Here is a 27992-nt window from a genome sequence, read left to right on the forward strand (position 1 = left end):
CTAAGAATGACTCTTTGTGACTGACGTATGGTAAATTTCTCTGAGGCTTCTTATTATTTCAAATGTTATTGTAGTATTTGACATTCTGCCTGACCATTTTTATCTTTGATCTGATTCTATGAATATCCATGGAAGGCTATTATTATTGTTGCCTCCTTGGGAAGTGTTTTATTTACCGTTTTCATCTGGAGAACTATCTTTGCTGTGAGTATGTGAAAGTACCTTATAGGCATAATTTGGATCATAAATAAGCAAGATCTTGTATAGTCACTGGTCCTCTCTTTGTTTGCCATCAAAGTACTAACATGAAAACAAATTAATATTTGAAATCAGAGCAAAGGTGTAATCTTTGTTAAAGATCTCAGTGAACAAGACAACTGTGTACTTGCAATGAGAAAACTTCCATTTGTAAATCCTTTCTATCAAAAAAGAAATAGTAAATATTTGGACTGGACTGCACTACCAGCTTCTCTGATTCTCCAGCTTGCAGATGGCCTATCATTAGACTTCTCACCCTTCGTAATTGTGTGAGCCAATTCCACTAATAAATCCCCTCTTATCTACCTACCTACCTATCTGTCTATCTATCCATCCTATCGGTTCTGTCTCTCTGGAGAACCCTGGTTAATACAACCAGCTATTGACTGCATTGACCCAGACTCTTAATTGAGGAAGAAGCAATTTTATTATTTGGTATCTTTGTTGAAGGAACCAAAGCTATATCTAACCAACACACCATGGTAAGAAATGAATTCATCTTAAAGGCAGCTGGAAGTTATTAACAGGTTTTGAACTAATTTGTTGGGATGTTTTAGTTGTAATGTTAAGATATATTTATGATAAGTTAGCATCATCAAACTGAAACCACCAACCTTGGGTTTCTGGAACTTAAATAGGCCAACCCTCTCCTCCTCTGCTAAACATTAGAAGATCTTGATCTCTACATGAATGTCACAAGCCTTCCACCTACACTACCCTGAGAGGCAATACTTAGAGGGCCTTAGATGTACCAATTTACAAAAGAATGCCTGTTCTTCTGGTTGATGAGCAATCTCCAACTCCCTTTCTACAGTAGTGAAAGATTTTAAGTGATGAAATCTTATTTAATTCTGTGTCTGTCGTTTTCTTTTTCACCACACTTGGCACAGTAGTCCGTTACCTATTTTCCTAACATCATGTTAAAAAGCAAGACACACTTATTGCTTCACCTTAGCTCACAACTTAGAAATCCTACCTCCTGGAAGCAAAGGAGACTATCTTTTAGGTTCAGGAGCCAATGACCGTGAGCCAGGACTTAGTCTACTCCAGGGCCAAGGAAATGCCTCCTTCCCCAGAGACAGCGACTAAATCGCAAAAACCAAGCAGTTCTCAGAGGCAACAGAAGGCAAAAGCTCCACCATCTTCCCAACATAGAGGCTGAAGTCCTACCCCATAGAAGCTGCTCTTGGCAATGGTGAGTATTTGTGCTCTTGCACATTATCTCCAGTTGTCTGACTGTTGCTTGTATTTGTAAGAAAAATGTTTGACTTATGATTTTATTCTCAGCACTGCCACCTCAAAGTTCATCTTTCTGAGCTAGCCACCTACTCCCTGTCTTTTCCCCAATTTACCTAGGTGGTTCCCTGTCTGACCCAAATGCTAGGCCGGTCTCAACTCTTTTCTTTGGTCTGGTCTTCCAGTCTGGGATGTGGAGCCTGCTACCAACCAAAGCGAAGATTTGCGGCTCAGACCATCAAATCTTCAGACCCCAGGCACATAGGCCAAGCAGTTCCCCAGCACTTTAATTTTGCAAAAGATGTGCTGGACCAATGGTCCCAACTGGAAAAGGTAAAACTTGTTGTTTTCTAACTTTGAGAAACTGGCCAAAGCCAACTGGTAAGGTGTCTACTTTATAAGCAAAGATCATGAAATTCAAATCCCTTCTCTGCCTGGCACTAGAAAGTACAAATTCAGAGAGAGGTATTATAACAAAATGACTAAGAACACAGGTTTGGCAGCCAGATAAACCTATGTGGAAGTGACGGACCTGGCTCTGTCACTGACTAACCACATAACTTTGAGCAAGTTCCTTTTCCTCTAGGGTCTTAGTTTTCTTATTGTTAAAATGGAGATATTAATGGTGCCTGTTTGATAGTGTCGTTGAGAAGATTAAATGAGATGAGCAATGAAAAATGCTTAGTACAGGACTTGACACCTTGGATACATCCAATAAATGTTTGCTTTTATCATTACTAGTATTATTCTTGTCAGAGTGATATGATTTCTTTCCAATCAGCCAACATTTTTGAGAATCTTCAAACACATACAATACTTTAGAAATCAAACATGAAAGGAGTTTTTAACCTGTAGTGCAATTCTGTGTGTGTTGGGTGGGGGGGTGCAAAAGATAGCCACCAAGTGCTGAAGAGTAGGATGCAGGGGTGCCAAAGGAAATAAGTGCGTATCCAGATAATGGAATTTAGAAAGATTTGGTAAAGGGGGTGGTATTTACTGCATCCTGTGGAATGAGTAGGATTTCAGCAAAAGGATATGGGGAAAGGAGCACTAGGCAAGAACAAGCATGTGAGCAGAGACACGGCAGTGAGAAAGCAGGAGGAGGATTCAGGAACATTTTGGCTGGGAATAGGGCCACAGAGAGGAGTATTGGGTTAGGAGAAAAACAAGGCCAGAAGCAGTCTGAATGTGAAAGGCCCGGTGGAGTGGGGTCCCCTTCCCCACTCTCGGGCTGGGTGACCCCAGAACAAGGCATTTTAACTCTGAACCTCATTTCCTCCATCTGTTGAATGGAGCTGGTGCTTCCAGCAAGAGTATCCATGGCACAGTGGTGGGGTGGGCTCGAATCCCCCCTCCTCCATCACCCCCAAAACTGGATAAAATGGTACTTCATTGTCTTTGTCCAAAAGATTTTTAATATCTTTGGTGGCTCATCCAGGGAGAACTTCCATTTAGGAGACTTAACTTTTGCTCATTCAGGCCAATGTACAGAAATTCAGCAGAACAAGAATTGTGAAGGTTTCCTGGAAAGATTTGGGGCATGTGTCCTGAAGTACTTTGGGTTGGTTTCACCTTTGCTCAGGCTGTTCCCCTGCCTGGAGCGCCTCCAACCCTGCATGGCCTTCTCCAAGCATCCTTCCCAGCCCGGCTTGTCCTGCTTTCTCTTTCCACAGGTTTTCTTAGACTGATAATACAAGCAAGCACTTTACGTGTGAGTCCTGTGTCCCAGTGAAATTCTACAGCTAGAGTGGTGCCTTTTATCTCCTTGTGCCCCCACACCAGCTGTCACCAAGCTAACCTGCGTTCCTTTTGCTCAGCTCTTGGCTGGTCACATGGGTTACAGATGGGGGTACAGCTGGGCCCTGCCTAGAAGTTCCCAGGCTGCAGGGGAGACAGGTGGACTGTGAGTGTGGGGAGGGGAACGTGGAGGGTTACAGCTGTGAGCAAAGGCCGAGGCTCCAACGGCCACACAGTGAACTGGTTCTGTAGACAGTATGGGTTGTCTGGAAGTCACTTAGGACATCAGCCATAGATGCCCAAAATGTTAGAGTCTGAAGGAACTTTATACATCATCTATTTCAACCACTTGCCCTTTAAAAACATTTCATTATAGAATTGTTGGAAAATACTGGTAAGCATAAAGAAAAAATTTTAAATATGTAATATTATCCAATGATAACCACTGTTAACTTTCATATATATTTCCAGACTTTTTTCTTTCATACCGATTTATATAGACAACACGTTTTCATAGAAATGGAGTCATTCTGCATATACACTAATCCATAACTTGAAAATACTCTTTTTTGTTACTTGCTTTTTTCTCCTGGAAACAATATGCTGTGGAAACATCTTTCCACACCAATGAATATTCTACATAATATCTTAATGTCTTAATGTTTATATAGTATTTAATGTAGGGTTGAACCAAAATGTATTAAATCAATCCTTTATTATTACCCATCTGAGTTATACTCATATAATTTTTTTTTTTTTTGCTATTGCAAGCAACGCTAAAATGAATTTCATTGTGCACCTGTTTTTTGTGGGGTTTTTTTTCTTCATTTAAATTCCTAGAAGTAAAATTACTCCTTCAAAAGAACAGTGTGGGCATTTGGTAAATAATGTTTCCCGATTGCTTTCTAGGAAAAAAATGTGCTATTTTTCACATTCACCAGCATTGCGTGGGAGGGCCTGTTTCTCTATACCCAGAAAACAGTGATTTCATTTTTTTTTTCATTTTTACCAGTCTGTTCATCAAAATGTTATGTTACCCTTAAAAAAATAAAAAAGAAAGGCCTCGAAGGCTGAGGTAAGGAGTTTAGACCTGGCTTGATGGCCTGTGGGAGACCACTGAAGGTAACTGAGAGACATGAGCAGAGTTGTACTCGTAGAAATGGGATGGGAATTAGTCCCACAGCCCCAGGAATAAAATATCACTGATGGTCTAGCCTTGAAACCCACCAAAATATGGTTGACAAGCAACTTGACATTGATAGGGAGGGAGTATTGCTGTTTTGTTGTTATTGGTCATGTGAGAGGAAGCAGTTGGGGAATCCTCCCTAATTCTCACTTTGTAATGAGAGGTTCTAGAATGATCAGAACAGGGTAATAATTGTGTGGTGCTCCAGGGTGGAGGAAGGAAAGAGAAGAAATGTGAGAGAAGACAAGGGGGAAGGAGGTTGTAAAGGAAGAAAGGAATGAAGTTAGGAAGGTAGGAAAGAGGGAAGGAGGATGGGGTGAGAGAAGAGAGGAAGAGAGAGAAGGCAGGAAGGCAGGAGGAAGGAGGAGAGGAAGGAAGGAAGAAGGAAGGGAGGGAGAACGGCCCCCCTTCCTTCCACCCTCAAGGGGAGGAGGGAAACCTGTGTCGTCAGCATGCAGTCAGAATGGAGATGCTTTGAAAAGTCTAGAACCCTCCTCTGTGCCTCCTCTAAACAGCATTGGAAAATAAATTATTTCCCCCTCAAAAACTGCCCTACTGAAAAATAATTTGCATTGGGCAATAAAGTGTATTTGGGGGCAGGAATAGAATCAGAATGCAGCAGAAGGAGGGCACTCTTTGTCTACCAAAGGATAGGGCCCTGAGAAATCTTTACTATCTCCTGGCAGGGCCAGGTTCACCACTCCAAATGCTGAGTTCCCTCACAAGGTTCTTCCCTAGGCTCAGGCCTGACATTAAGCTGAAACCCACCAGTACTGCCAAGCCAGGAGTTTAAACATTAATTATTTCCATACCATTAAGGAATAGCCACTGCCCCAATGCCTCAGTTATCCTGGCCTCTCTTCAAGATCTAGCCACTTGAGGGTGGTATCTGACGAACAGGGGCCTTCAGTGGCCAGTGGCTATGCTGACTAATAGTCAATATCTGAACATCACCCTGCCTAGGATGGACTCAGGGGACCTCACCCTGCCCTTTGGGAGGTTAATGCCAAAGGAGAAGAGGAGAAATGGAGTTTTGAAAGGATGGCTCATCTCTCCCAGAAGGCAGCCAGCGTCCTCGCAGACACCTGTGCCCTTGGCCATGGAGACCGGCTGATGATCATCCTGCCACCATCACCCGAAACCTGCTGGATCTGCCTGGCCTGTGTGCGACTAGGTGAGGCATGGGAGAGAGACTCTGGGAGGCTCATGTAAGATCCCAGCCTGAATCATTCACAGAATGGAGAGATGTCAAAGGGATGTCTGTCTGAAGCCAGAATTCCTCCTGCAGTGCAGGGATCTTTAAACAGGCCTGGGTTTGGATCCCAGCTCCACCACATATCACCTTTGTAGCATAATGCCTCTCTGAGCCTCAGTTTCCTTGTCTATGAAATAGGGATAGTAGTAGAATCAGTCTTACAGGGTTGTTGTGAAGACAAAATAATCCAGAGAGAGTGCTTAGCTACCTGGGAGGCCACTTACCATCTAAAGGAAACATAGACCATTGTCCAAACCTAGTCAACACAACAGAGAAGACTGAGCAAGCATACCATGCCCTCTGTGGACCTCAGTTTCCCTATCTGTAAAAAGAGAGTGTGGGAACATCTCTAAAGGGACCTCTATGCAGTGTTAGAGGATCCTTGAGAGTCACCCTGAATGAGCTTGGGGTCAAGTTTCAGAGAGTGCTAGGACAGAGCTATTCATTGTGGGCATCCCATCCATGTCTCAGGCTCACTCCTCCAGCATGAACACCACCAGCAGGAACGCCTCAGTCATGAGCCACTTCATGACAGTGAGAAGCAATGGATGTTGGAAAGGAGGGAGCTCACCCCTAATGCTACTCCTTGTGTCTGCTATGTACCCGACTTTCTATCTTTGGGATGGAGACATACATTTTTTTTTTTGGTAATTAGAGGATCCTATGAAAAACAAAGTACCCCTAAGATGGGCCAATCTCATATCACTATGAGTTACCACAAATGGCCTAGCCTATTGCCTTTGCCTGCTGACAGGGATGCCAGTTGAGAAAACCCTAAAAAGTGATCCATGTGTCCTTGCCAATGCCTGTTTTGGGAGGCACACAGAAGAGACGAAGGCAGTGAGCCCTGCCCTCATGCCTACTCAGGCTCCTGACATTTTCCTGGCTCCCAATGGATTGAATCATCCTGAGGGACAAATGATCCCTATCTGAGAAAGGACATGGGCCACTTCAGTTTGGGCCACCAGAAACTCAAGCTATCTGAGGCCAAGTTACATAACAGTGATTTCCTTCGCTATAGAGTCTATAGTTACCAGTCCAAAGGGCGGTGGGTATCACTTGCACTTGAGATAATTAAAATTCTTTATTGATGGTACGAGGATAAATAAATGAAAACAAAACTGAAAGCCCAGAAACAGACCCAAGTACACATAAGAATTTGTTGTCATTTCCAACCAGTAATGAAAGTATGGGTTAATTCTTTTTAATGTGGAGTGCCATTTTAAGCACTTTTAAACATACAATTGCATGGAATTAATTACATCCTCATTGCTGTGTAACCACTACCTCCATCCATTTCCAAAACTTTTTTGTCATCCTAAACATAAACTCTATACCCATTAAGCAATAATTTCTCATTATTCCTTCCCCCCAGTTTCTGGTAAATTCTAATCTACGTATGTGTCTGAAATTTGTTTTCTTTTTATTTTTTCTTAATTGACCCATGAAAATTGTATACATTTATGAAGTATGATGTGATATTTAGGGACATTTATACAGTGTGTAATGATCATATCAGGGTTTTTAGCATATCCATCACCTCAAACATTTGTCCCCTCTTTGTGTTGTAAACATTCAACATCTTCTTGACTAGCTACTTGAAGCATACAGTAGTTTGTTTTGACTGTGGTCTCCCTATATTGCTATAGACACTAGATATTATTCTTCCTGTCTCTACAATTTTGTGTCCATTGACCATACTCTCCCCATCTCCCTATCCCCCTCCCCTTACTAGTCTCTAGTAACCACTTTTCTACTCTCCACTTCTATGAGATCAAGTTTTTAGCTTCCACATATGAGTGAGAACATTTGGTTTTTCTTTCTGTGCCTGGCCTCTTTCATTTAAAATAATTTTCTCCAAGCTCATCCATGTTGCTGCAAATGGGAGAATTTCACTCTTTTTTATGACTTAGTAGTATTGCATTGTGTATATATACATTTTCTTTATCCAATCATCCGTTGATGGACATTTAGATTGGTTCCAAATCTTGGCTACTGTGACTAGAGCTGCAATGAACATGGAAGTGCAGGTGTACTTTCAGTATGTTGATTTTCATTCCTTTGAATATATATTCAGTAGTGAAATTGTTGGGTCAGATGGTAGTTCTACCTGTAGTTTTTTGAGAAACCTCCATACTATTTTCCATACTGGCTTTACTAATTTACATTCCCACCAACAATGTATAATAGTTCCCCTTTCTCTACAACCTCACCAGCATTTGTTATTTACTGTCTTTTTTATAATAGTCAGCCTAACTAGGGTGAGATGATGTCTCATTGTGGTACTGATTTGCACTTCTCTGATGATTAGTGATGTTGAGCATTTTTCATATACCCGTTGGCCCTTTATGTGTCTTATTTTGGGAAATGTCTATTCCACACCTCTGACCATTTTTCACTCAGATCACTTGTGGGTTTTTTGTTGTTGTTGCTGTTGTTGTTTTGATTGAGTTGTTTGATTCTTTGTATATTCTGGATATTAAAACCTTGTCAGATGCATAGTTTGCAAATATTTTCTCCCACTCTACAGGTTGTCTCTTCACTCTGTTCAGTGTTTCCTTTGCCATACAGGTTTTTGGTTTGATGTAATCCCATTCATTTATTTTTGCTTTTGTTGCCTGTGCTTTAGAAGTCTTATTCGTAAAATCTTTGCCCAGTCCGATGTCCTAGAGTGTTTCCTCTTTGTTTTCTTGTAGAAATTTTATAGTTTCGGCCTTACATTTAAGTCTTTAATCCATTTTGAGGTGATCGTGGTATATGGTCAGAGATGTTGCATTCTTCTGCATATGGATCTCCAGTTTTCCCAGCACCATTTATTGAAGAGACTGTCCTTTCCTCAACATATGTTCTTGGCTCTTTTGTTGAAAATCAGTTGACTGTAGGTACAAGGATTTATTCTGAATTCTCTATTCTTTTCCATTGGTCTATGTGTCTATTTTTATTCCAGTACATGCTGTTTTGATTACTATAGCTTTGTAGTATAATTCGAAGTCAAGGAATGTGGTGCTCCCACCTTGTTGCTTTTGCTCAGGATCACTTTGGCTATTTGGGATCTTTTGTTGTTCAAATAAATTTTTGAAATTTTACAAAATTTCTGTGAAGTATGACATTGGTAGTTTGATAGGGATTGCACTAAATTTGTAGATTGCTTTGGACCATATGGTCATTTTTACAATATTGATTATTTCAGTCCATGAACATGGGATGTCTCTCCATTGTTTTATGTCTTTAATTTCTTTAATCAGTGTTTTATAGTTTTCCTTGTAGAGATCTTTAACCTCCCTGGTTAAACTTATTCCTTGGTATTTTGTGTTTTTTTGTTGCTACTGTAAATGGTATTGCTATCTTCATGTTTTTTTTCTGCTAGTTCATTGTTGGTTTCTAGAAATGCTACTGATTTTTGTATATTGATTTTATATCCTGCATCTTTACTGAATTTATTTTTTTTTCCTTTTTTTGGCAGCTGGCTGGTTTGGGAATCTGAACCTTTGACCTTGGTGTTACAAGGCTATGCTCTAACTGACTGAGCTAACCAGCCAGCCCATTTACTGAAGTTGTTTATCAAGTCCAGGAGTTTTTTTTTAGGGTCTTTATGTTTCTCTCTGTATAAAATCATGTCATCTGCAAACAGGGACAATTTGACTTTCTCCTTTCAAATTTGGATGCCCTTTATTTCTCTTTCCTAATTGCTCTCACCAGGACTTCCAGTACTATGTTGAATAAAAGTGGTGAGAGTTGGCATCCTTGTCTTGTTCTAGTTTTTTCCAAAAGCTTTTCCCCATTCAGTATGATGTTAGCTGTGGATTTGTCATATATAGCCTTCATGGTATTATGATAGATATCAAGATGATCTTTTTATTTCATTCTTTTGATTTGCTGTATTATGTTTATTGATTTGCATTTTTTATGGCTGTTATGCTTTTAATGGAGGTACAAAATGCATCAATGCAAAAGTATGTTTTACATATTCATTAGCATAGTGATTAATGTAAATTACATTTTGATAATGTAAAAAAACAGTGTGTTAGACCTCAAAAAAGAAACTACCAAGTTCTCTGCAACCTAACATATTAGAAAGGTTCCTTAAGTTGTTTTTACCCACGACCTTAACTATAGTAATAGTTCTAAATGGTATGGGGGGTGTTAAAAAGTATGAAGCTCTTTTCAGCTATGCTTCAAAGAATTTTAGTGAAGCTGTATAGTAATGACATTGCAGGACTGTGAAATCTCTCCAAAAGTATTTCCAATAATATATAGGCAGTTAGGAGGCTTGACAGTTTAAAAGCCTGGAAAGCAGCTAAGATATTTCATCTTAGAGAATTTAAAAACATTATAAATCCCACTTCTCTCCTGCAGAGAAACTTTTTAAAGCATGGACATTACTTTAAGGATACTGAAAAAATATCAAGTTTCATCAAGCTTCGATAAACATCCCAAGGCACAAGGGTTGAAAACAACCTGTTCATTAAAATGTCTGCATTGTACTTTTGGTGGTGCAGGTATGCTGTGCTTGCAGTGAGAGGACATTGACTTTATCCGTAGTTAAAAGCACCAAGTATCAAGCTCAGCTTTCATTTACACAGAATGCACCAGTAATCCCTAGGATAGTGAAAGTTCAAGTAGTACTACACTTCCAACATATCTTGCCTTTTTGTTCTTAGTCCACACTAAATCCCCCAGTCTGCAGAATATTTTGATAGAGGTTAGGACTACCCTGAAAAAAGGTTTTGAGACAATACAGAGCCCTTCTAAAGAGCTCACTGGATACTTTAATAACATTTAGAGAAAAAAATAAAGACAAAATTTGCAGTAGCTGAATTTCATTCAAATGAAAAATAAAGCAGAACAGACATATAGTAAGTCTTAAATGCTTGGTAATTAATGTCAAAAATCGTCAAGATTATTAATACATATTTTGCTAAGAAAAAATCATTAAGAAGTCACTGTTAAAAAATTACTTACTGCAAGGTTAATTATTTGCATGACATATACCACATATTCATTGAACAGAATAATCATTATTTTGGACCAATAGTAGTAGAAAACCCACAGCAACAGAAGCATCTAAAGGACAACCAAAAAGTTAGGTAAGTTTACTAGCTTTAGAATACATCCGCACACTTTTATTACAGAAATATTTCATTTTAAAACTACGCTGTTTTAATGTACTCTAGTAACATCCCAATCGAAGAAGTCATGGAGGCTTGTGAAAAAGACCTATCCATTAAGATGTGTTTCTAGTACGGGGGTGAATTGAGTTAACTGAATCACCTCAGCATCAACAAACAGCCATTTTTACACAGTAACTCGTATTTTGATTACTTCAATACTGTAGAAATCACAAGCTCTGGCAGAATTCTGGCTATTCTCCAAGGTATGCTTTTGAATGAGCCAGTCTTGGGGGTGGTGCTGGGTATGTAAGGTGCCTGACCAGGAGGTTTGCTTCCAAGGAACCATTCACTGAGAGGGACAGCTGCGATGCTGGATGATGACTTCTGCTCTGGCATTGGGACAGAACCTCTTTGCTCCAGGAAGGGAACAATATTTGATGAACTACCATGAGCCATCAGGTGCTCAGGAATTTGAAGTCTTGAGGGACCCAAACGTGGTGATGGTCTGGTGTAGAGCAGTCGGGTCTGCTTCAAAGAGCAGGACAGTTGAACTTTCAGGTTTAAGAGTTAAACTGCCCGATGTCTCCTGGCACACAGAGACTTGATTGGCTAGATCTTTGTTTGGGGTGCACTCCAGTCAATGAATAAGACACCTGAATTGGCCCAATAACCGGTAAAGCTGCTGGGCCTGCTGCTGAAGCGTCTCCTCTTTAAGCTGATAGATGAGATCTACCTATTCATATAGCCACACCTCACAGCTTCGAAGGCATACAAGGTGATGGCTTATGCAACTGTGAATCTGAGCTTTGGCCTCTCGCAAGTTGTCTTTAATTTGCTGTTCAGCCTGGAGAAATCTGCCAGTAGCAAGCTCCAACCCTCTCCGTGCATCACTACACCTCAAAAGGGGTTCTCTATTACTGGAGCAGCCCCTCTGGTGCTGTGAGGCATTCATTCTGCTCACTGTTCCTTGAGTCATTTCTTCACTTCACACGATCTTCTGCTAGCTGGCAGACCAGGTCCCCGCCGCGCCAGCTGCCTCCGGGCAGACTTTTACCCAGGGCCTGGGTGCAGAAAGTTGCCCTGCCCACCCCTCTTGCCACCAGCAAGCAGGAGCACGCAGGCCAGGGTGGGAGGCTCGGCCCACTGGGCTGATTTGTGCATTTTGAAGAATCCTTGCATGCCAGGGATAAATCCCATTTAAACATGGTGTATAATCCTTTTGATGTGCCGTTAGATTTGGTTTGCTAGTATTTAGTTCAGGATTTTTGCATCTATGCTCATTAGGGATATTGGCTGTTAGTTTTCTTTTTTTGTTGTGTCCGTTTGGTTTCAGTTTTCTTTTTTTTTTTTTTTTGTCGTGTCCTTTTGCTGGCCTCATAGTAGGAATCTGAAGGAATTACATCCATTTCAAAGTTTTAAAATAGTTTAAGAAGTTTGGGTGTTAGTTCTTACATGTTTGGTAGAATTCAGGAGGAAAACCATCTGGTCCTGTGCTTTTCCTTGTTGGGAAACTTTATTACTGATTCAATCTTGTTACTTGTTATTGGTCTATTCAGGTTTTCTATTTCTTCTTGGTTCAGTCTTGGTAGGTCAGATGGGTCCAGAAATTTGTCCATTTCCTCTAAGTTTTCAAATTTATTGGCATATAGTTGTTCATAATAGTCTTTAATGATTCTTTGTATTTCAGTGGTATCAGTTGTAATGTCTCCTTTTGCATTTCTGATTTTATCTGTTTGGGTATTTTCTCCTTTTTTCTTGGTTATTCTGGCTAAGGGGTTGTCAGTTTTGTTTATCTTTTCAAAAACTAATTTTTCATTTGGTTGATTTTTTGTAAGTATGGGTAATTCTTAAATGATTTAAAGATAACTGTTTGGAAACATGAACTGATATAGATCTATCCCAAATAATAGACCAAAATAAATTTCAAATGGACCATTAAAAATTGGAATGTTAAAGGGCTAGCCAGTTAGCTTAGTTGGTTAGAGTGCAATGTTATAAAACCAAGGTCATGGGTTTGGATCCCCATACCAGCCAGCTGCCAAAAAAAAAAAAAAAAAAAAAATTGAAATGCTAACAAAAAGACCTAAGTATTGGAAGATACTACAGGTAAATACATAATCTCAGGGAAGGACTTTCTAGTATGATGCCAAATACCGAAACAAAAAGGAACAAATGAACATATCACACTTCATAAAACTTTAAAAATTCTGTTTATCAAAAAAATCACCATAATATACAAGGGGCATCTGGGTGGCGGATTTGCAGGAGGAACCAGGATGGGGCTCTGGCTTCACTCCTCTCTTTCTCCGTATATGTAAGATCTTTCCATGTAATTGCATCTGATTGCCCTTTGGGTGGTATCCAGCAAGCTGCAGAATGATTGCTCTAATGACATGTGGATGCTCCATCAATTATTATGAAATATTTTGTATGATAAAACTCAGCTGATTTCACATTATTACAAGCATTTCAACATTATGTCGTAAACAAAAGAAATGGAAGGCCTGTTAGATTCTTTTTTAGATATAGCTTCAAATATTGTAAAGTTATGATATTTTCCTAAAACACCACATACGAAATTAAAAGACTGTCTGTTTGGACTGCTAGAGCAAAATACCATAAATTGGGTGGCTTATAAACAGAAAATTATTTCTCACAGTTCTGGAGGCTGGGAAATCCAAAACCAAGTCAGAATCAGAGTCAGGTGAGGACCTGCTTTCCAATTCATAGATGGTTCCTCACATGATGAAAGAGACAATGGGTCTCTTGGGGGCCTATTTCATAAGGGCACTATTTGATTCATGAAAGCTCCACTCTCGTGATCTAATTACCTCCGAAAGGCCCCACTTCCTAAAACTATCATCTTGGGGGTTAGAATCTCAATATGTGAATTTTGGGGCAACACAAACATTCAGACCGTAGAAAAGAGAAGCACCAAAATGGGGAAAATATTTGTAACACATATGGCAGGTAAGTGGCTGATGACCTTAATATAGAGAGAGCTTTTCAAATCAATAGGGAAAATAAGTTCACGCTATTTGTCATTGCTCTTCAAATGCTTCATCTAAGAGTGGGGCATTTGAAAGATGTTTGCAGTTATCTGCAGACAGATAACTTCTTGGTGTCACCTATGGTTGCACAGTCTCCTGTGTATACTAGATGCTAAAGGATAACTTGATAGCTGTGAGATGGCAGTCACTGAACAAGGCCCTTCCACTTTGTCCCTTGGCCTTCCCATCAGCACAATGAGGAACTTGAGTTAGATAAATTCCTGGTTCCATTCCAGATCTGGTTCCCTATGACTTTTTTGTTTTTGTTTTGAGTTCACATACTATAAAATTCACCATGTGAAAATGTACAATTTGGTGGTGTTTAGTATATTCACAGAGCTCTGCAACCATTACCACTCATTTTGGAAGATTTCATCACCCCAAAAAGAAACCCTGTATGCATTAGCTGTCACTTCTCATTCTCCTCCCTCTCCAGCCCTGGCAACCACTAATCTACTTTCTGGATTTGCTTCTTCAGGACATTTCACACAAATGAAATAATGCAATATATGGCCTTTTGTGTCCAGCTTCTTTTACTTAGCATAATGTTTTCAAGGTTCACCCATGTTGTAGCGTGTATCAGTACTCTAGTCTTTTTATGAATTAATAACAGTTTATTGTATGAATATATATACTATATTTTATCGGTTCATCACTTGATGGATCTTTAGGCTGTTTCCATGTTTGTGCTATTATGAACAATGACTTTTTTACGGTGCCCAAGAGATTTCCATGTGAGAAGCAGAAGATGAAGGTGGAGTAGGTGGGAAAGGCTGGCATTAGTAAGCTCGATCCTTTTCCAAAATCAGTAGCAGGGTATAAGTGTTATTGCAAGATAAGCAATGTCACAATCAGTTGTTCTCAGAAATAGTATTTCTCCAGGCCTGAGAAGTCAAGGGAAGCCTGTGGTGCAGATCGTAGAACAGTGCCTGGCACACAGATGTACCCAGAATGTGCCAGCCACATAGGAGGCTCCCGTGGGTGTTAGATGGATGAAGGAAAGACTACAGAAATAGCCCAAGAAAAGAAAAAGGAACTTTTGTCTCCAATGCAACTTCAAGAATCCACAGCACAAATCATTCTCAAGGAAGGAGGGAACAACAAAGAGGACGTTTCCATAACCCCCTTGCACCAAAGGTTCAAAATCAGGCTACATTCAAATAGCTGGTTGTCTGACACCTAACCACATACATTCAGCTCGAGGGGAAAGGATAACAACATTGATTGCTGGACTGCATCAGTGAGCTCAGTCTCCTGCCCTTTCTCAGTTCTTCCCCAGCTGCTATATTGTTACTAGCCCAATAGAGAGGTCACACCCCAGAAAGAGACAGTCATCAAGGGACTTCAGTTGTGTCTGCCAGGATGTTTGAGGAAATATCCTCTACTTAAAGGATAAGAATGAAGTCTTCTTTTGTGGCTTTTTCAGGAATCACCTTTGTGCCTGGGACCCCCCAGATGACGGCCAAGGATATTCTCTATCGATTATGCATGTCTAAGGCCCAGTGCATAGTAGTCAATGAGGCTATGGCCCCCATCGTGGACTCTGTCCTGTCCAACTGCCCCACCTTGAAGACCAGGCTCCTGGTGTCAACTAAGAGCTATGATGGGTGGTTGGATTTCAATGAGCTGATTCGGTGAGCAGGCACTGAAAATGAGATGCTTAAATCAAGAAAGTATCTGATTTGGGAAGATGGATGATGTATGAGAAGGTGGTGTGAGCAGACAGAATGGGACACTGGACAGCAATTTCTAGTCCTGAAGCCAGTTCCCCCCAGCAAAAGAATCCCTTGCCTGTTTTACAAGTTCTCAGTCTGAGTGAAAATCTTATCTCTTGGTTCATAGTTGAGCACTGATTCTCGGACAGGGTAAAAAAGTAGGTGATAGAAATATAAATGACAAGTAAACACATTAAAAAAGAAAACAAAAACACTCACCCTCACTGGGATATGGGGAAATACCTATTAAAACAATGACAAACCATTTCATCTTCAGGTTAGCCAAATACCAAATACTAAGTTTGATTGTCATTAATGTGTTCTTTCGAGAGCAGTATTTCAGTGTCCAGAGATGCAAAAGTGAATGAGACAGGCAAAGTCCCTGTCATCTGGAAACTCACATTCTAGACAACAAAATGAACAAACAAAAACACACAAACAATCAAGATAATGCAGATTACAAAAAAAGATCCCAAACAGAATGGTACATGAGATAGGATGATCTGATGTGGAGATGGGGGAATTATTTTAGATTTGGTGGCTTCTGAGGGGAGGACATTTAAGCTGAGATTTGAACATCAGCAGCCAGCCTTTGGAAGATCTGTGGGACTAACGCTCCTGGCAGAAGAAACACTGAGGTGAAGGAGGGAGCAGGAATGAGCTCGACCTGTTCCAGCAACAGGAAGAACACCAGGGTGCCTGAAGGTGAAGTGTGGTGAGGGGTGGAGTCACAGGAAGGGGAGAGTGCAGCAGGTCATGGTGGGGCGGGGGGTGGGCCAGCCTGGGAAACACGAGGGGAAGGATTTGATCCATCGGACGCTTTAAAAAGTGCACTCTGTGCTGCTGTATGAACAATGGGAGACAAGAGAGGTAGCAGAGACCTGGCAGGAGGCTGCAGCAGTTGTCCAGGTGAGAGGCCACCCTGATGTGGACCGAGGTGGTGGCAGTGGAGACAGGCTGGGAGAAGATGAGGTAAACAAGGAACTCACCTTGGGCACAAAATTTAAAAGGGCACCAAAAAATTTAGTGATCCAAAGAAATAATAGTTTAGTTTAAAAATAAAATGTTTAAATATTAATTTAAACTCTAAAACAATTTTTTATAATTTAATTTTAAAATGTATATATAATTTGAAGTATTTTCTATATTTATATTGTCTATAATTTATCATTTTTTGATGTATAATAATTTATATATTCATAATTTTACAAATATTTTATCTATATAATAATTTTCTAATTTATAAAATCCGATTGGCAAACTTCAGCTGACAGACTGGCTGCCTGTTTTTATAAATACAGTTTTATTGGAGCCAGGGACAGGATTAGGGTGACCAAGTGAAGTGAGTCATGCAAGTCCTGGGCTGGATACTGTATTTATTTAAAATTTTGATGTTTTGTTTATCATGAATTTTTGCATTCGTTTTGGTTTTTTAAAAAATATTTCACTAAAGTATTCTTTATCTTGACTAGTGAATTTGTTGGTGTCTCCTTAATTGCCTGTGGCAAATGTTTCTCTTGCTTCAGTGTAGACCCAGCCCTGAGTTGAGAGTGAAGAGAGACACATTCGTGACATGTTGTCAGAGCCTGCCAATGATCAGGATGAGGGGTAGATAGGTAGGTAGATAGAGAGACAAAAAGGATCACTACAGATTTTTGGCTTGAGCAAATGGTGAGTAAGGATGTTTTACTGAGAAAAACCAGGCTGGAGTGTAAATGTATCTTATATTTTTTATGCAACAAAAGTCAATACAAAATTTTTTTAAAAGGAAAAAAATGGCAGCTGCCCCACTAACAAATCATCCCCCAGTATACCAAGCTATGGGCTGTTGTTTTCAAAAGGCACAGATTATCAAAGTAGGGACCTTGGCTCTAAGAGAACCTGAATTTAGAACTCACTGTTGCCTATTTCATGACTTACAGAATTGCTCCTCCCAAGCAGACCTGTGTGGGGACCAAGAGTCAAGATCCAATGGCCATATTCTTCACCAACAGGACAACGGGAGCTCCCAAGTTGGTCGAGTATTCCCAGTATGGTTTGGGAATGGGATGTAGCCAGGCTTCAAGGTACAGTCCTGACACGGCCAGTACAGACACAAAAGCTGCTCTCTTCGGGGTGAAGGGAGAGTTTTATGAGACTAAAGTAAGGAAGGAATTTCTTGCCCAAAAAGCTACAGAAAATGTCAATATTGAGAGAAGGAACAGGGCTAAATGCACGGTGGGAGGGTGTACACAAAAGGATCAAAAGCAAATTACTATAGACCAGAAATGTAAGAGTCTACAGAACTAGAGCAAGAGCAGTGGGTCCATGTGCCTGGTGAGGGATCCAGGGTGATTATCCAAAAGACAAAAAGTTGCTTGTTCTTCTATGTTACCAGCACCACAGTGAGCAACTGGGTTGACTACTATGTGCAGTGATAAACACAGAGGTACAGTCACAACTCGTGAGGGGTTTGGGTTCCAGAGTCAGCCTCTAAGATGAAAATCACATTCTAAGATGGATAAAAGCCCCAAAACTTTAAATAGCTCATGGATACTGTACCATCTCTTGGCAAATCCAATATAGTCAGTTTTTCTTCCTGCAGTGAAACTGATTTCAATTCCTTTGATTGAACAAACAAAGAAGTAATCAGCTTGCATTTGTTCTGGGTTGGTGCGTCTGGGGTTTAGCTTCCCAAGCTTGCATTCAGTTCTGCCTCATATAAACACCGTGTGTTTTGACTCCATGCTCAAGTTCTCTTAAACTCTACTCTAGAGTCCCTCAGGGAAAATAGATGTTTGTGTCACCACCCTCGCCTCAAAGTCCTTGACTCTTATTAACTATAATGGTCAGTGGAAATCAGTTAGAGAATTAGAACAGGAGAAACTGAGATCATTCATTTATTAAAATCCATTAATTAGTAAAAATGCCTACTGGATAACTTCCAAGATCCCCTAAAGCCATGGGACCTGAAAGGCAACATCATGCCAATTAAGACATATACTGACAGAATTCAAGAAGATTCTATTGGCCTCATGACCTCATAAATAGATCATTGCTTGTTCTCATTTGGGTGTTCTTTGTTTATCTCTGGGGGTTAGAGCTTGAGAACTAGTAACTACTATTGTTGTTGCTAGTACCAACACAAGAGAACTCAGATGTATTTCCTGCTTCTCTTTAGACGGTGGATGGACCTCCAGCCGACAGATGTCTTGTGGAGTCTGGGTGATGCCTTTGGTGGAACTTTATCTTTGAGCACTGTCTTGGGAGCTTGGCTCCAAGGAGCCTGTGTGTTTCTGCATCACATGCCAACATTCTGTGCTGAGACTGTTCTAAATGTAAGGCCAGTTCCTTGTGTGGGCTGTGTGGGGCAAAGGCCAGAAACAGGGCATTACCAATAGCCCAGTGATCCATGCCCAAAATGGGGCGAATCAAGAATTAGATTGGGAATGTGATCTTGACTTGAGGATCTTCTCCCTACTTCTGAGAGCAATGACCTTGCTTCTCTAGACTCTTTGGAATTAGGATTTGGCTACTCCAGTTGTATCACTGAAAAGGAAACTTTTAAATGGCAGTAATGATAATGAAGGCGATAATAATAATATCAGCTACCATTTATTGACTATTTACTGGCACTTTATATGCATCCTTTCATATCACCTCCCCAACAACCCCATGAGGTAGCAACTGGGGAAACTGAGGTTCGGAGAGGTTAAGTAACTAGCCTAAGGAATCACAGAGGTGGAACTGGAAATCAAACCCTGATCTACTGGACTCCAGAGCACAATCTTTGATCTGTAAACTGCCTCCACAATCCAAAATTTTACTGCCAACATATATTTGGCAGGCTTATTATTTAAAGCAACAGAGATCTAAACAAGAGGAGTTGGGGATCCAGATGTAAATGCACAGCTGTGTATCTATGTTATCGAGTGATTACATAATAGCTCAGAGATCCTGATAGGTAAAGCTAAATTCTCTTCCAAGGCTCATGCCTGGAGGGTTAGGACTCACCAAATCCTCAAGATAAAGGACTTTTTCACCAGGTGAGTCTCAAAGTTAGTGATCCTCTCCCTTGGACCTTTTCCCTCAACAGTCTCACTGTCTTTCTTATCTTCACATATAGATTTGGTTTTTCCTTTCTGGGGGCCCAGGCCCTGTCCAGGTTTCCGATCACCACTCTCTGTGGGAATCCAGGGATGTACCAGGAGCTGCTTCACCACAATTGTTTCATCAGGTAAAACCAGATCTCTCAGAAGCAAGCCCATTTCCACCGATAGTACCATGAATGAGACTAGAACCTTAATTTATTGAAGTAGATCCAATGTCACCCTTCGTTAACACACCCGTCTTATTGCCATTTATGACAATAACTCCATTAAGGTGAGGGGTTTTCTATTCCCTTGTGATTTTTGAAGTTTACATCTTCTGGTCCCACAGGAGTCCAGAATATAAAGCTTAATTATAATGAGAAGATTGGGTTTAATTAATTTGTAATTACACCTCCCTTTAAGAAGGTAAACATTAAAGACAAATTTTTAAAGAAAGGTAAACATCAAAGACAAAGACCACCTCCCCTGTTGGATATAAATTCTTCTAGGCCTTTTAAAAATAAATTCATATCTATATCTATACCTATGAATGTATCCACTTCCATAGAAATGTATTATAATATTGGGGAAGGTTTAAATAGATGGTATCATACTGTATATCTTATGTTGAAATTTGCAATTGTATTTCACATGGTGCCTTAGAGCTCTATTCATAATAGTATGTGTAATATATATCAAACATTGCATAGTGTTCCCTAGCATGGATTAATTGTAGTTGAATGAGCCAAGTACTTATCCAAGATATTTGGATCTTTTCCATGCTGCTGAAATGAGCATCTTTGCACATACCCTAGAATTTCCTAGGGTACTCACTGAGAAATAGAACTACTAATCATCACCAGTGAAAATTAATGAGAAATAACCGGTTCCAAAGCATTGTATCAAGCCTTAGAGTTTGCTAAATAATCGCTTACCTCTAAATTTCACTTTAGCTGTCTGGACAAGGACATATGTTCTATAGAAGAAAGCATTTGTGGTAGGAAATGATACCTGCATATTGTTATGATGGCATGAAGAAATGCCTAGTTCTTTGGCATTTTATGGAACAGAGAAAAATAGTTCTGTTTCAGATATGGCATATCTTCATTCATTAACATGCCATCACCATATAAAATGTCCAGATGTCTCTTATTCTCTTAAAAGAAAAGCATTTAAAATTTAAAAATAGTCAACTTCCACTTATACCATGAAATTAATAATACAAAGGCAATGACATAATGGTGCCCTTGGAATTAATCCAGAAACAGTTCTCTAATTTTAATTTTTCTTCGTTTCAAGACCTGACTGGATAGGCAGATATTAATCTAATATAGACAAGCTCCCAGGTAACCATTAATCAACACTGTCATGTTCAAAATACATTGCCACCCTGCATCTTTCAGAGACCACAAAGAGTTATGTTCCAATATTCTTCCTACACCTGACCTTTCCACCATCACCAAATCAAATACACATAAAGTGAATTATGGGTTTATAGAAGGTGTTCAATACTATCGTATCTACGCTTGGACTCCATGGAAAGTTATCATTATATCCAGAGACTTTGAGCCCAGTTTGTAAAATCAGTGGCTCTCTTTCCATCCCCAGACTTCAGAAAATTAGTTTCTACCCCTTCTTGCCATTTCTGACACATTCTTCATATACAGTTCAGGTTTTGGCAGAGGTAAGGGAACTCATAAGCTTGATCAAACTGGGGTGCCTAAATAGATAATCTAATAGAATAGTAATAAGAACATTAAGTACCCCCTAATGAGTACCTCCCTGTAGTTGGCAATATCTGCATCATTTTTCCAAGATTCTTTCTTACAACAGACTTGTTATTGGTAGAAATATTCACCAAGCCTAAGAATAAGTTTTGATGCCTCTCCAGATACAGATTCAAGATTCTGAAGCATTGTGTGGCTGCAGGAGGATCTATCAGCACTGGAGTGACTGAGGAATGGAAACGCATCACTAAGTTGGACATCTATGAAGGCTATGGGCAGACTGAGACTGTAAGTTGATGCTGAGTCACCATTTATCTAGATAGCCAAACTTGTCCATCCACTATGTAAGCACATTGTTAAAGCACTAGGGACACACTAGAAATGCAGAAAGCTAGATCTTGAGCACAGAAAGGAAAGAGAAAAATCATTTAAACTAGAGGGACCCTTCTTCTATTGTAAGACAAGAACTATGGGTACAGATGAATGTAAGCTTGTAGATTTCACAGCAGGAAGTAGAACTAGTTTTTACCCAACAACTCTTATCTTCTCTGTGAAGTATGAGGCAATGTCATCTGATGAGCGTGGGGAAACGGTGGGGTACAAGTCTGCATGGAGAATGTTTAAAATTATAGTTGCTGAAAATAGGAGAGCAGATTATGGAAATAAAAAAGAAATGGGTAATGATAAGGGCACATTTGAGATTGGTGAGCATTCATCTTCAAAGTCGCTATCTATGAAGTTGTGTGATTTTCTCCAATATTTCTCTAAAACACAGATACAAACATGGTGAAAGTGGACAGTTGGATTGAACCAGAATTAAGGTTTGCCAGGAAGGTGCAATTAAAAGGCAGTTGTCAAGGGATCTAGGGATACTGGAAAGAAAATGGTTAAAATGAAAGATTAAGTATCGAAGCTGATTAGGGAAGGAAGTGAATTCAGGGAAAGGAGGATCGATGGCGAGAAGACAAGGCACTGTAGATGTCAGTAGAGCTGGAAGGACTGAAAGCTGTCTTAGTCTTTCAGGCTACTATAACAAAATACGTAGACTGTGTGGCTTAAACAACTGAAATTTATTTTTCTCACAGTTCTAGAGGTTGAAAGTCTAACTTCAGAGTGCCAGCATGGTCAAGTTCTAGTGAGAGTCCTCTTCCAGGTTGTAGACCGCTCACTTCTCATGGCATCTTCACATGACAGAGAGAGAGCCTGCACACGCACTCTTTGGTGTCTCCTCTTAAAAGGACACTAATCCCATAATGAAGATCCCACCCTCATGACCTCATCTAAACAAAGTTACCTCCCAAAGATTCCCATCTCCAAATACCATCACATTGGAGAGTAAGGCTTTAGTACATAAATTGAGGGGAGGTGGGGGAGGGGACACGATTTAGTCCATAACAATAGTAGTCAAAAAGTGAGATGCATGGACTTCAGATTTGAGAGGCAGAACACTTATAGGTGATGCCAAATGCAAGGGCATGGCCACAGGTAGACTAAGTATCATGAAACTCTTTAGAGATAAGGATCAAGGAAGGAAGACACCATGGTGTAGAACTGATAATTTATACAGATATAGAAGGCACTCAGGATAATGGTAGGACATGGAAGAAGAGAGAAGATCATGAACCTCATGCTGAAGGCTTTAACAGATAATGAATGACTGGGAAGTTAGTAAGTTACAGCAACCAGGAGTGGTACAGGGTGGTAAAGGTAAATAGTGTGAGTCTCAAACAGATGTATGCAGAGTCAAAAGAGGTGGTACTGGAAGCTCAGAGGATGCCAAACCCAAGGAGTTGAGAAGAATCAACAGCCTCCACTTGGTAGGGAGAAGTAGAAGAGTTAACCACTCAACTGATGTTCTGTCTAGAGGGTACTAATGAAAAGATTTTGTAGAGAGTTTAGTAAGGGTCAAGGAACGAAAAGTCCTGTTCCTGAAACATGAGGATAAGAATGCAGGAAAAGAAAAACAAGTAGAGGAGCTTATGTAATAGATATACTACAGACAACAGGGGTCTGAGAGGTGGTACTTTTGGCCGACTGCCAAAAGTTTACAAGAATTGTTCTCAGTGTTTTTCAGGTGGATAGGAGCAGAAGAGAATAGAAAGATGCTGCCTGAATTAATCACATTCACAGCTAGATGGTCTAAAACAGGGTACCTGAGAAGCAGAAGCACACAAAATATTTTTGAAAAGTTAATATCCAATATTTTTTAAAACACTAAAATAGTCAACATGAGAAAAACAAGAATTCTGTTGGGATTTCTTACATTTGTTTTATATGTTATTATTGTTTTTATGTGTTACACAAACAATGGAATTCCATAATCTTGGAAACACCAAAGCCTCTTTATAGGACTTAGTTCTATCCTTATACTGCAAAAGGGACTCTGTAGTGAGGGAAAACCCCAGCCTGCCTGGGAGGAGACCTAGGCAGCCTGGATTGATTGCCCAGGTTCTAGAGAGAGGTTTATAATTTGAGGTCCCTGGTGGAGCCATATGGCTCAGGAAATGCTATCACTTACAAAGTTAAAGAAAACTCAGAATACAGAGTTCAAATCTTCCAGACCTCATATGTAAGCTCACACATTGGTAGGCAGGTTATGATTCAAAACTGTGAAGGAGGGAACTTGAGAAATGGCCCAACTCCACCCCAGATTCTGTCTGTTCCACACTCCTAGATCCACTGAGTTAAGTTCGAAGAGCTGACATTTTCAACACACAGGACTCAATTTACTGTGTGTCCCCCACTGATCTCACATTATGAAAAATTGTGTCTAGTGAGAAAACAGCATGTCTTAGGCAGTATTGACTTTGGCCTTATCTTTCTTTGCATGAAAAACATATATGACTGACATTCGGAACATCTGAAATAAACAAGCTTGACACACTGAGTGGATATGATTCCAGGAACACCTAGTAAGTTTGGTATTTTTGGCTAGCCACGGAATCTGTGCATGAGAAAATGTACACCTTCCATTTAATTATGAAATACTTGCAACAGCTAAAGAGCATTCATTGTGTTAGCTAGTATTAATTGGGATGCAAGCGAGAGAAACTCATTTCAAACTAGACTGAGCAAAAAAGAGAAACTGTAAGTCCATTTTGCTGGGAAGACCATCAAGGTGGCTTATGGAATCAAAGTCTGGGGAGCCAAAACCTTTGAGACTAAAAATAGCATCTCCTAAAATATCAGATCTTTCTCTCCCTCTCAATCTCTCCAACTTCTTATTTCTGTGAGTTGTTCTCTAATGGGTTTCTTCTAAAAAGCACATAAAATGGCCACCAGCGACTCTAGAGTCACATATATCAGGTTAAGGTCCAAATAGCATTACTTCTTCACCTACGTTTTGGGAAATTCTTGAAAAGAATTCTGATTGGCCAGGCTTCTGTCATACAGCATTTCCTTGGGACTGTGTCTTCATGGTCCCAACCTGGGACATTTTTTCATCCCAAGGGGTAGAGTTGCAGAGCCATGATTAACAGTCTCACCAGGATTATATGGAGAAGGGGAGGAGTTCTTAAGAGAACCATAAAATAAGGGACGGGAAGGCCAATGGGATAGAAATAAACTATAGTTACCACAGTTCACTACAGGGAGATCCCTATAAGAATCCATAAGCCTTTAAGAATCTAGGGGCCCAAATTTGTTAGCATCATGTAAACACAATGAAACATTAAGTCTCTTTTCTGTACAAGACCCAGCAGTAGGTACTGGAGAAGTAACTATGTACAAGATAGAAGCAGTCCCTGTCCTTGTCAAATGCAAGTAACGTAGGCAATTGTAACATAGTGGGTAAAGTGTGATGAAGCAGAAACACAGGTTACACTGGAAATGCATAGAAGGGACACCTAACTCAGCCTGGGGAATCAGAGTAGCTCCTTCGAAGAAGTGACATCCAAGCCGAGATGGGAAGAAGTGGGTGGAGGGAGTGTTAGGGGTAGAGAAACTGGCAAATGCAAAAGCTAGGGCACCAGAGTTATAAAATAAAGTGAATGGGATCAGTCAGGTCTCTCGTAAGTATATTACATCCATCTTGGAAGTCACTTGTGGGCCTCTCTGTCCCTTGGAGATAGAACCTCCAAATCCAAAAATCTGTTGGCGTGCAGGGTCCTGTCCATGATTTTTGTGAATTGTGATCTTATTCCTACATGGTTCCCTCTGTTTTCATGTATCTGTGTGTGTTGACTCCATTTGGCCACATGCCAATTGGTACACAGATATTTGTCCCTTGCTGTTTTCCAAAAAGGAGCACCTTTAATGTAGACTGGGGCACTGTAGAGAGGAATCCCAGCATGCTCTGCCCTGCCTCCTGACATCTTGCTGATCATTCTGCCCCGCCTTTGGGGAGTCTGAGCCCTAAACTTTCCTACAATATTCAAACCTCCAGGAAATGTAATCTAAGTCCCCTGCTCATAGTACCTCTCATGGGAACTAGGCTTGCCAGGCTCGTCCATCTTCCCTAGTTCAAGTGAAATTCTATTAAAAATTTCTCCATTTCATTACACTCATGACTGACTCATGCAAGACCCAGTTCTTGTGTCCTCCGAGAAAGGTATCTGTGCTGTCTCTGGGGTGCTGCACACGCTGTGCTGAAATCTCTCTCAGCATCCCGAAACAATCACCTGTTGTTGAAACATTTATTATGGAAAAATCTCAAAAACAAACAAAATTATATAATGAATTCCCATGTATCCATTGCCCAGTTTCAGCAATTATTACCATATGGCTAATCCTAACCAATCCCCAAACCACATTATATCCATAAATAGTTTTAGTCTATATCTGCAAAATAAAAGGACTTTTTAAAGACAAACATATTCTACTTGGTGGAGAGTGGTGCTGATAACACCAGGGTCAAGGGTTTGGATCTTTGCACCAGCCGGTTGCAAACAAAACAAAAACATATTTTATTATTTTACCTAAAAGTTAGCAATAATTCTCTCTTACCAAATATCCATTGTTCACATTTCCATCCATCACATAAATCATGAATGTTTTCTTGTTTACCATTTGTTCAAATCAACATTACACATTGTAATTAGTTAGTAAGTCTTTTATGTATCTTTTAACCTATGGGTTTCCTCACTACCTCTTCTTTTTACCTTGCAATTTGTTACTTGGAGAAAGGGAGATGTTGGTCCTTTTGCATATTTCACAGCCTAGACTCTGCTAATTGCATTCCTGTGGTGTTGTTGAATGTGTTCCTCTGTCATCTATATATGTGTTCCTCTGTCATCAATTTACTGCAAATTGGTAAATAGATCTAGAGGTTTAGCCAGATTCCTGTTTTACCTTTTTTTTTTTTTGTCAAGACTACTTCTTAGATCTTATGATGTTCTTCCATCAGAAGGCAAATAATGTCTGGTTATTTCTTTTTTCATGATGATAGCAGCCATTGGTGATCAATAATTTGTCTGCATTTCTTTAAACAGGGTCTACTCTGTGCCACTTCCAAAAGAATGAAATTGAAACCAGGTTCTGTGGGGAAGCCATTGCCACTTTATATTGTCCAGGTAGGAGACCACAGTAATGATTATGACAGTTATTGTTAACTGAGCTCTTAATAAGTGCCAGGCACTATTCATACCACCTGGCAATATTATCATATATTTCATTTGCTCATGACAACAATCCTAGCATGAGAGTACCATTGTTATCCACATTTAACAGATGAGAAAATTAAGGACTGGAAAGACTGGGGAGCTTTTCCAAGATAACTCAGCTAATAAGTGGCAATGTCCACTTTCAAAGCCAATGAGTCTTTCTCCACAGTCCACACTCTTAACCATAATGGAAAATAATACATTTGTTTAATGCCCTTATTTGGCCAAATAGCAATGCTATGTTTTTCTTAAGATTTATTCTGAAATGTTACCCAAAGACTGAAGAACAGAAATCACTGAGCTAGGGTCTGGTATTATAAAGATGAGTGAGACAAAGTCATTAACATTTGAAAGGCTGAAACTACCCTACAAAAGGCGAAATAAATGGACAATTTAAGGCAATTGTGAAGGTCCTAAATAAGTTGCTAAAGCAGTTCAGAAGAAAAGGAATTCCTTTCAGCAGGAGGATTATGGAAAATATTATGTGAGAAGATAGCACAAACATATTCTCACTGCAGGTGAACCACCCTGGGGGACTATCCCTCTGTTTTAACAGTGTTGCTTCTGCTCAAAAATATTTTAGGGTAATTTTCAGGGCCATGGCCACCAAGAAAATCAATCTCATTAACTTGAAGTTTATTTTTTACTCAAAAATGTATTCTCCAGTTGGAGATCTCAATAACCCACTTTCGATCCTGGATAGAACAACTAGACAGAACATTAACAGGAAATAGAAGACTTGAACAACAGTATAAGACAGCTCAATCTAACAGACATCTATAAAACACTCCACCCAATAGCAGCAGAAGAAAGGTTTTTCTGTGCACAAGCAACATTCTCTAGGATAGGTCATACATTAAGCCAGGAAATAACTCTCAACAAATTTAAAATTATTGAAATCATACAAAGATACTCTCCAATTATAATGGAATAAAGTTAGAAATCCATATCAGAAAGAAATTTGAGAAATTTACAAATATGGGGAAATTAAACAACACACTAATAAATAACCAATGGGTAGAGGAAGAAATCACAAGGGAAATGAGA

The 27992-nt window shown here is 39.9% G+C and overlaps 1 protein-coding gene across 1 annotated transcript in view; it reads left to right on the forward strand.

The window, feature by feature from the left end:
- The first annotated feature begins 1635 nt into the window (after positions 1–1635).
- Positions 1636–27992, forward strand: part of LOC134381044 (acyl-coenzyme A synthetase ACSM6, mitochondrial-like) — a 41207-nt gene continuing 14850 nt past the window's right edge. The window contains exons 1-8 of the mRNA XM_063101130.1: positions 1636–1827; positions 5381–5591; positions 15260–15467; positions 17471–17614; positions 18709–18865; positions 19682–19764; positions 21510–21633; positions 26775–26855. Coding sequence (XP_062957200.1) covers positions 1636–1827; positions 5381–5591; positions 15260–15467; positions 17471–17614; positions 18709–18865; positions 19682–19764; positions 21510–21633; positions 26775–26855 — 1200 coding nt within the window. The remainder of the gene's footprint in view (positions 1828–5380; positions 5592–15259; positions 15468–17470; positions 17615–18708; positions 18866–19681; positions 19765–21509; positions 21634–26774; positions 26856–27992) is intronic.

This window comes from Cynocephalus volans, chromosome 6 (assembly GCF_027409185.1).
Source record: "Cynocephalus volans isolate mCynVol1 chromosome 6, mCynVol1.pri, whole genome shotgun sequence".
In the NCBI taxonomy this organism is placed as follows: Eukaryota; Metazoa; Chordata; class Mammalia; order Dermoptera; family Cynocephalidae; genus Cynocephalus; species Cynocephalus volans.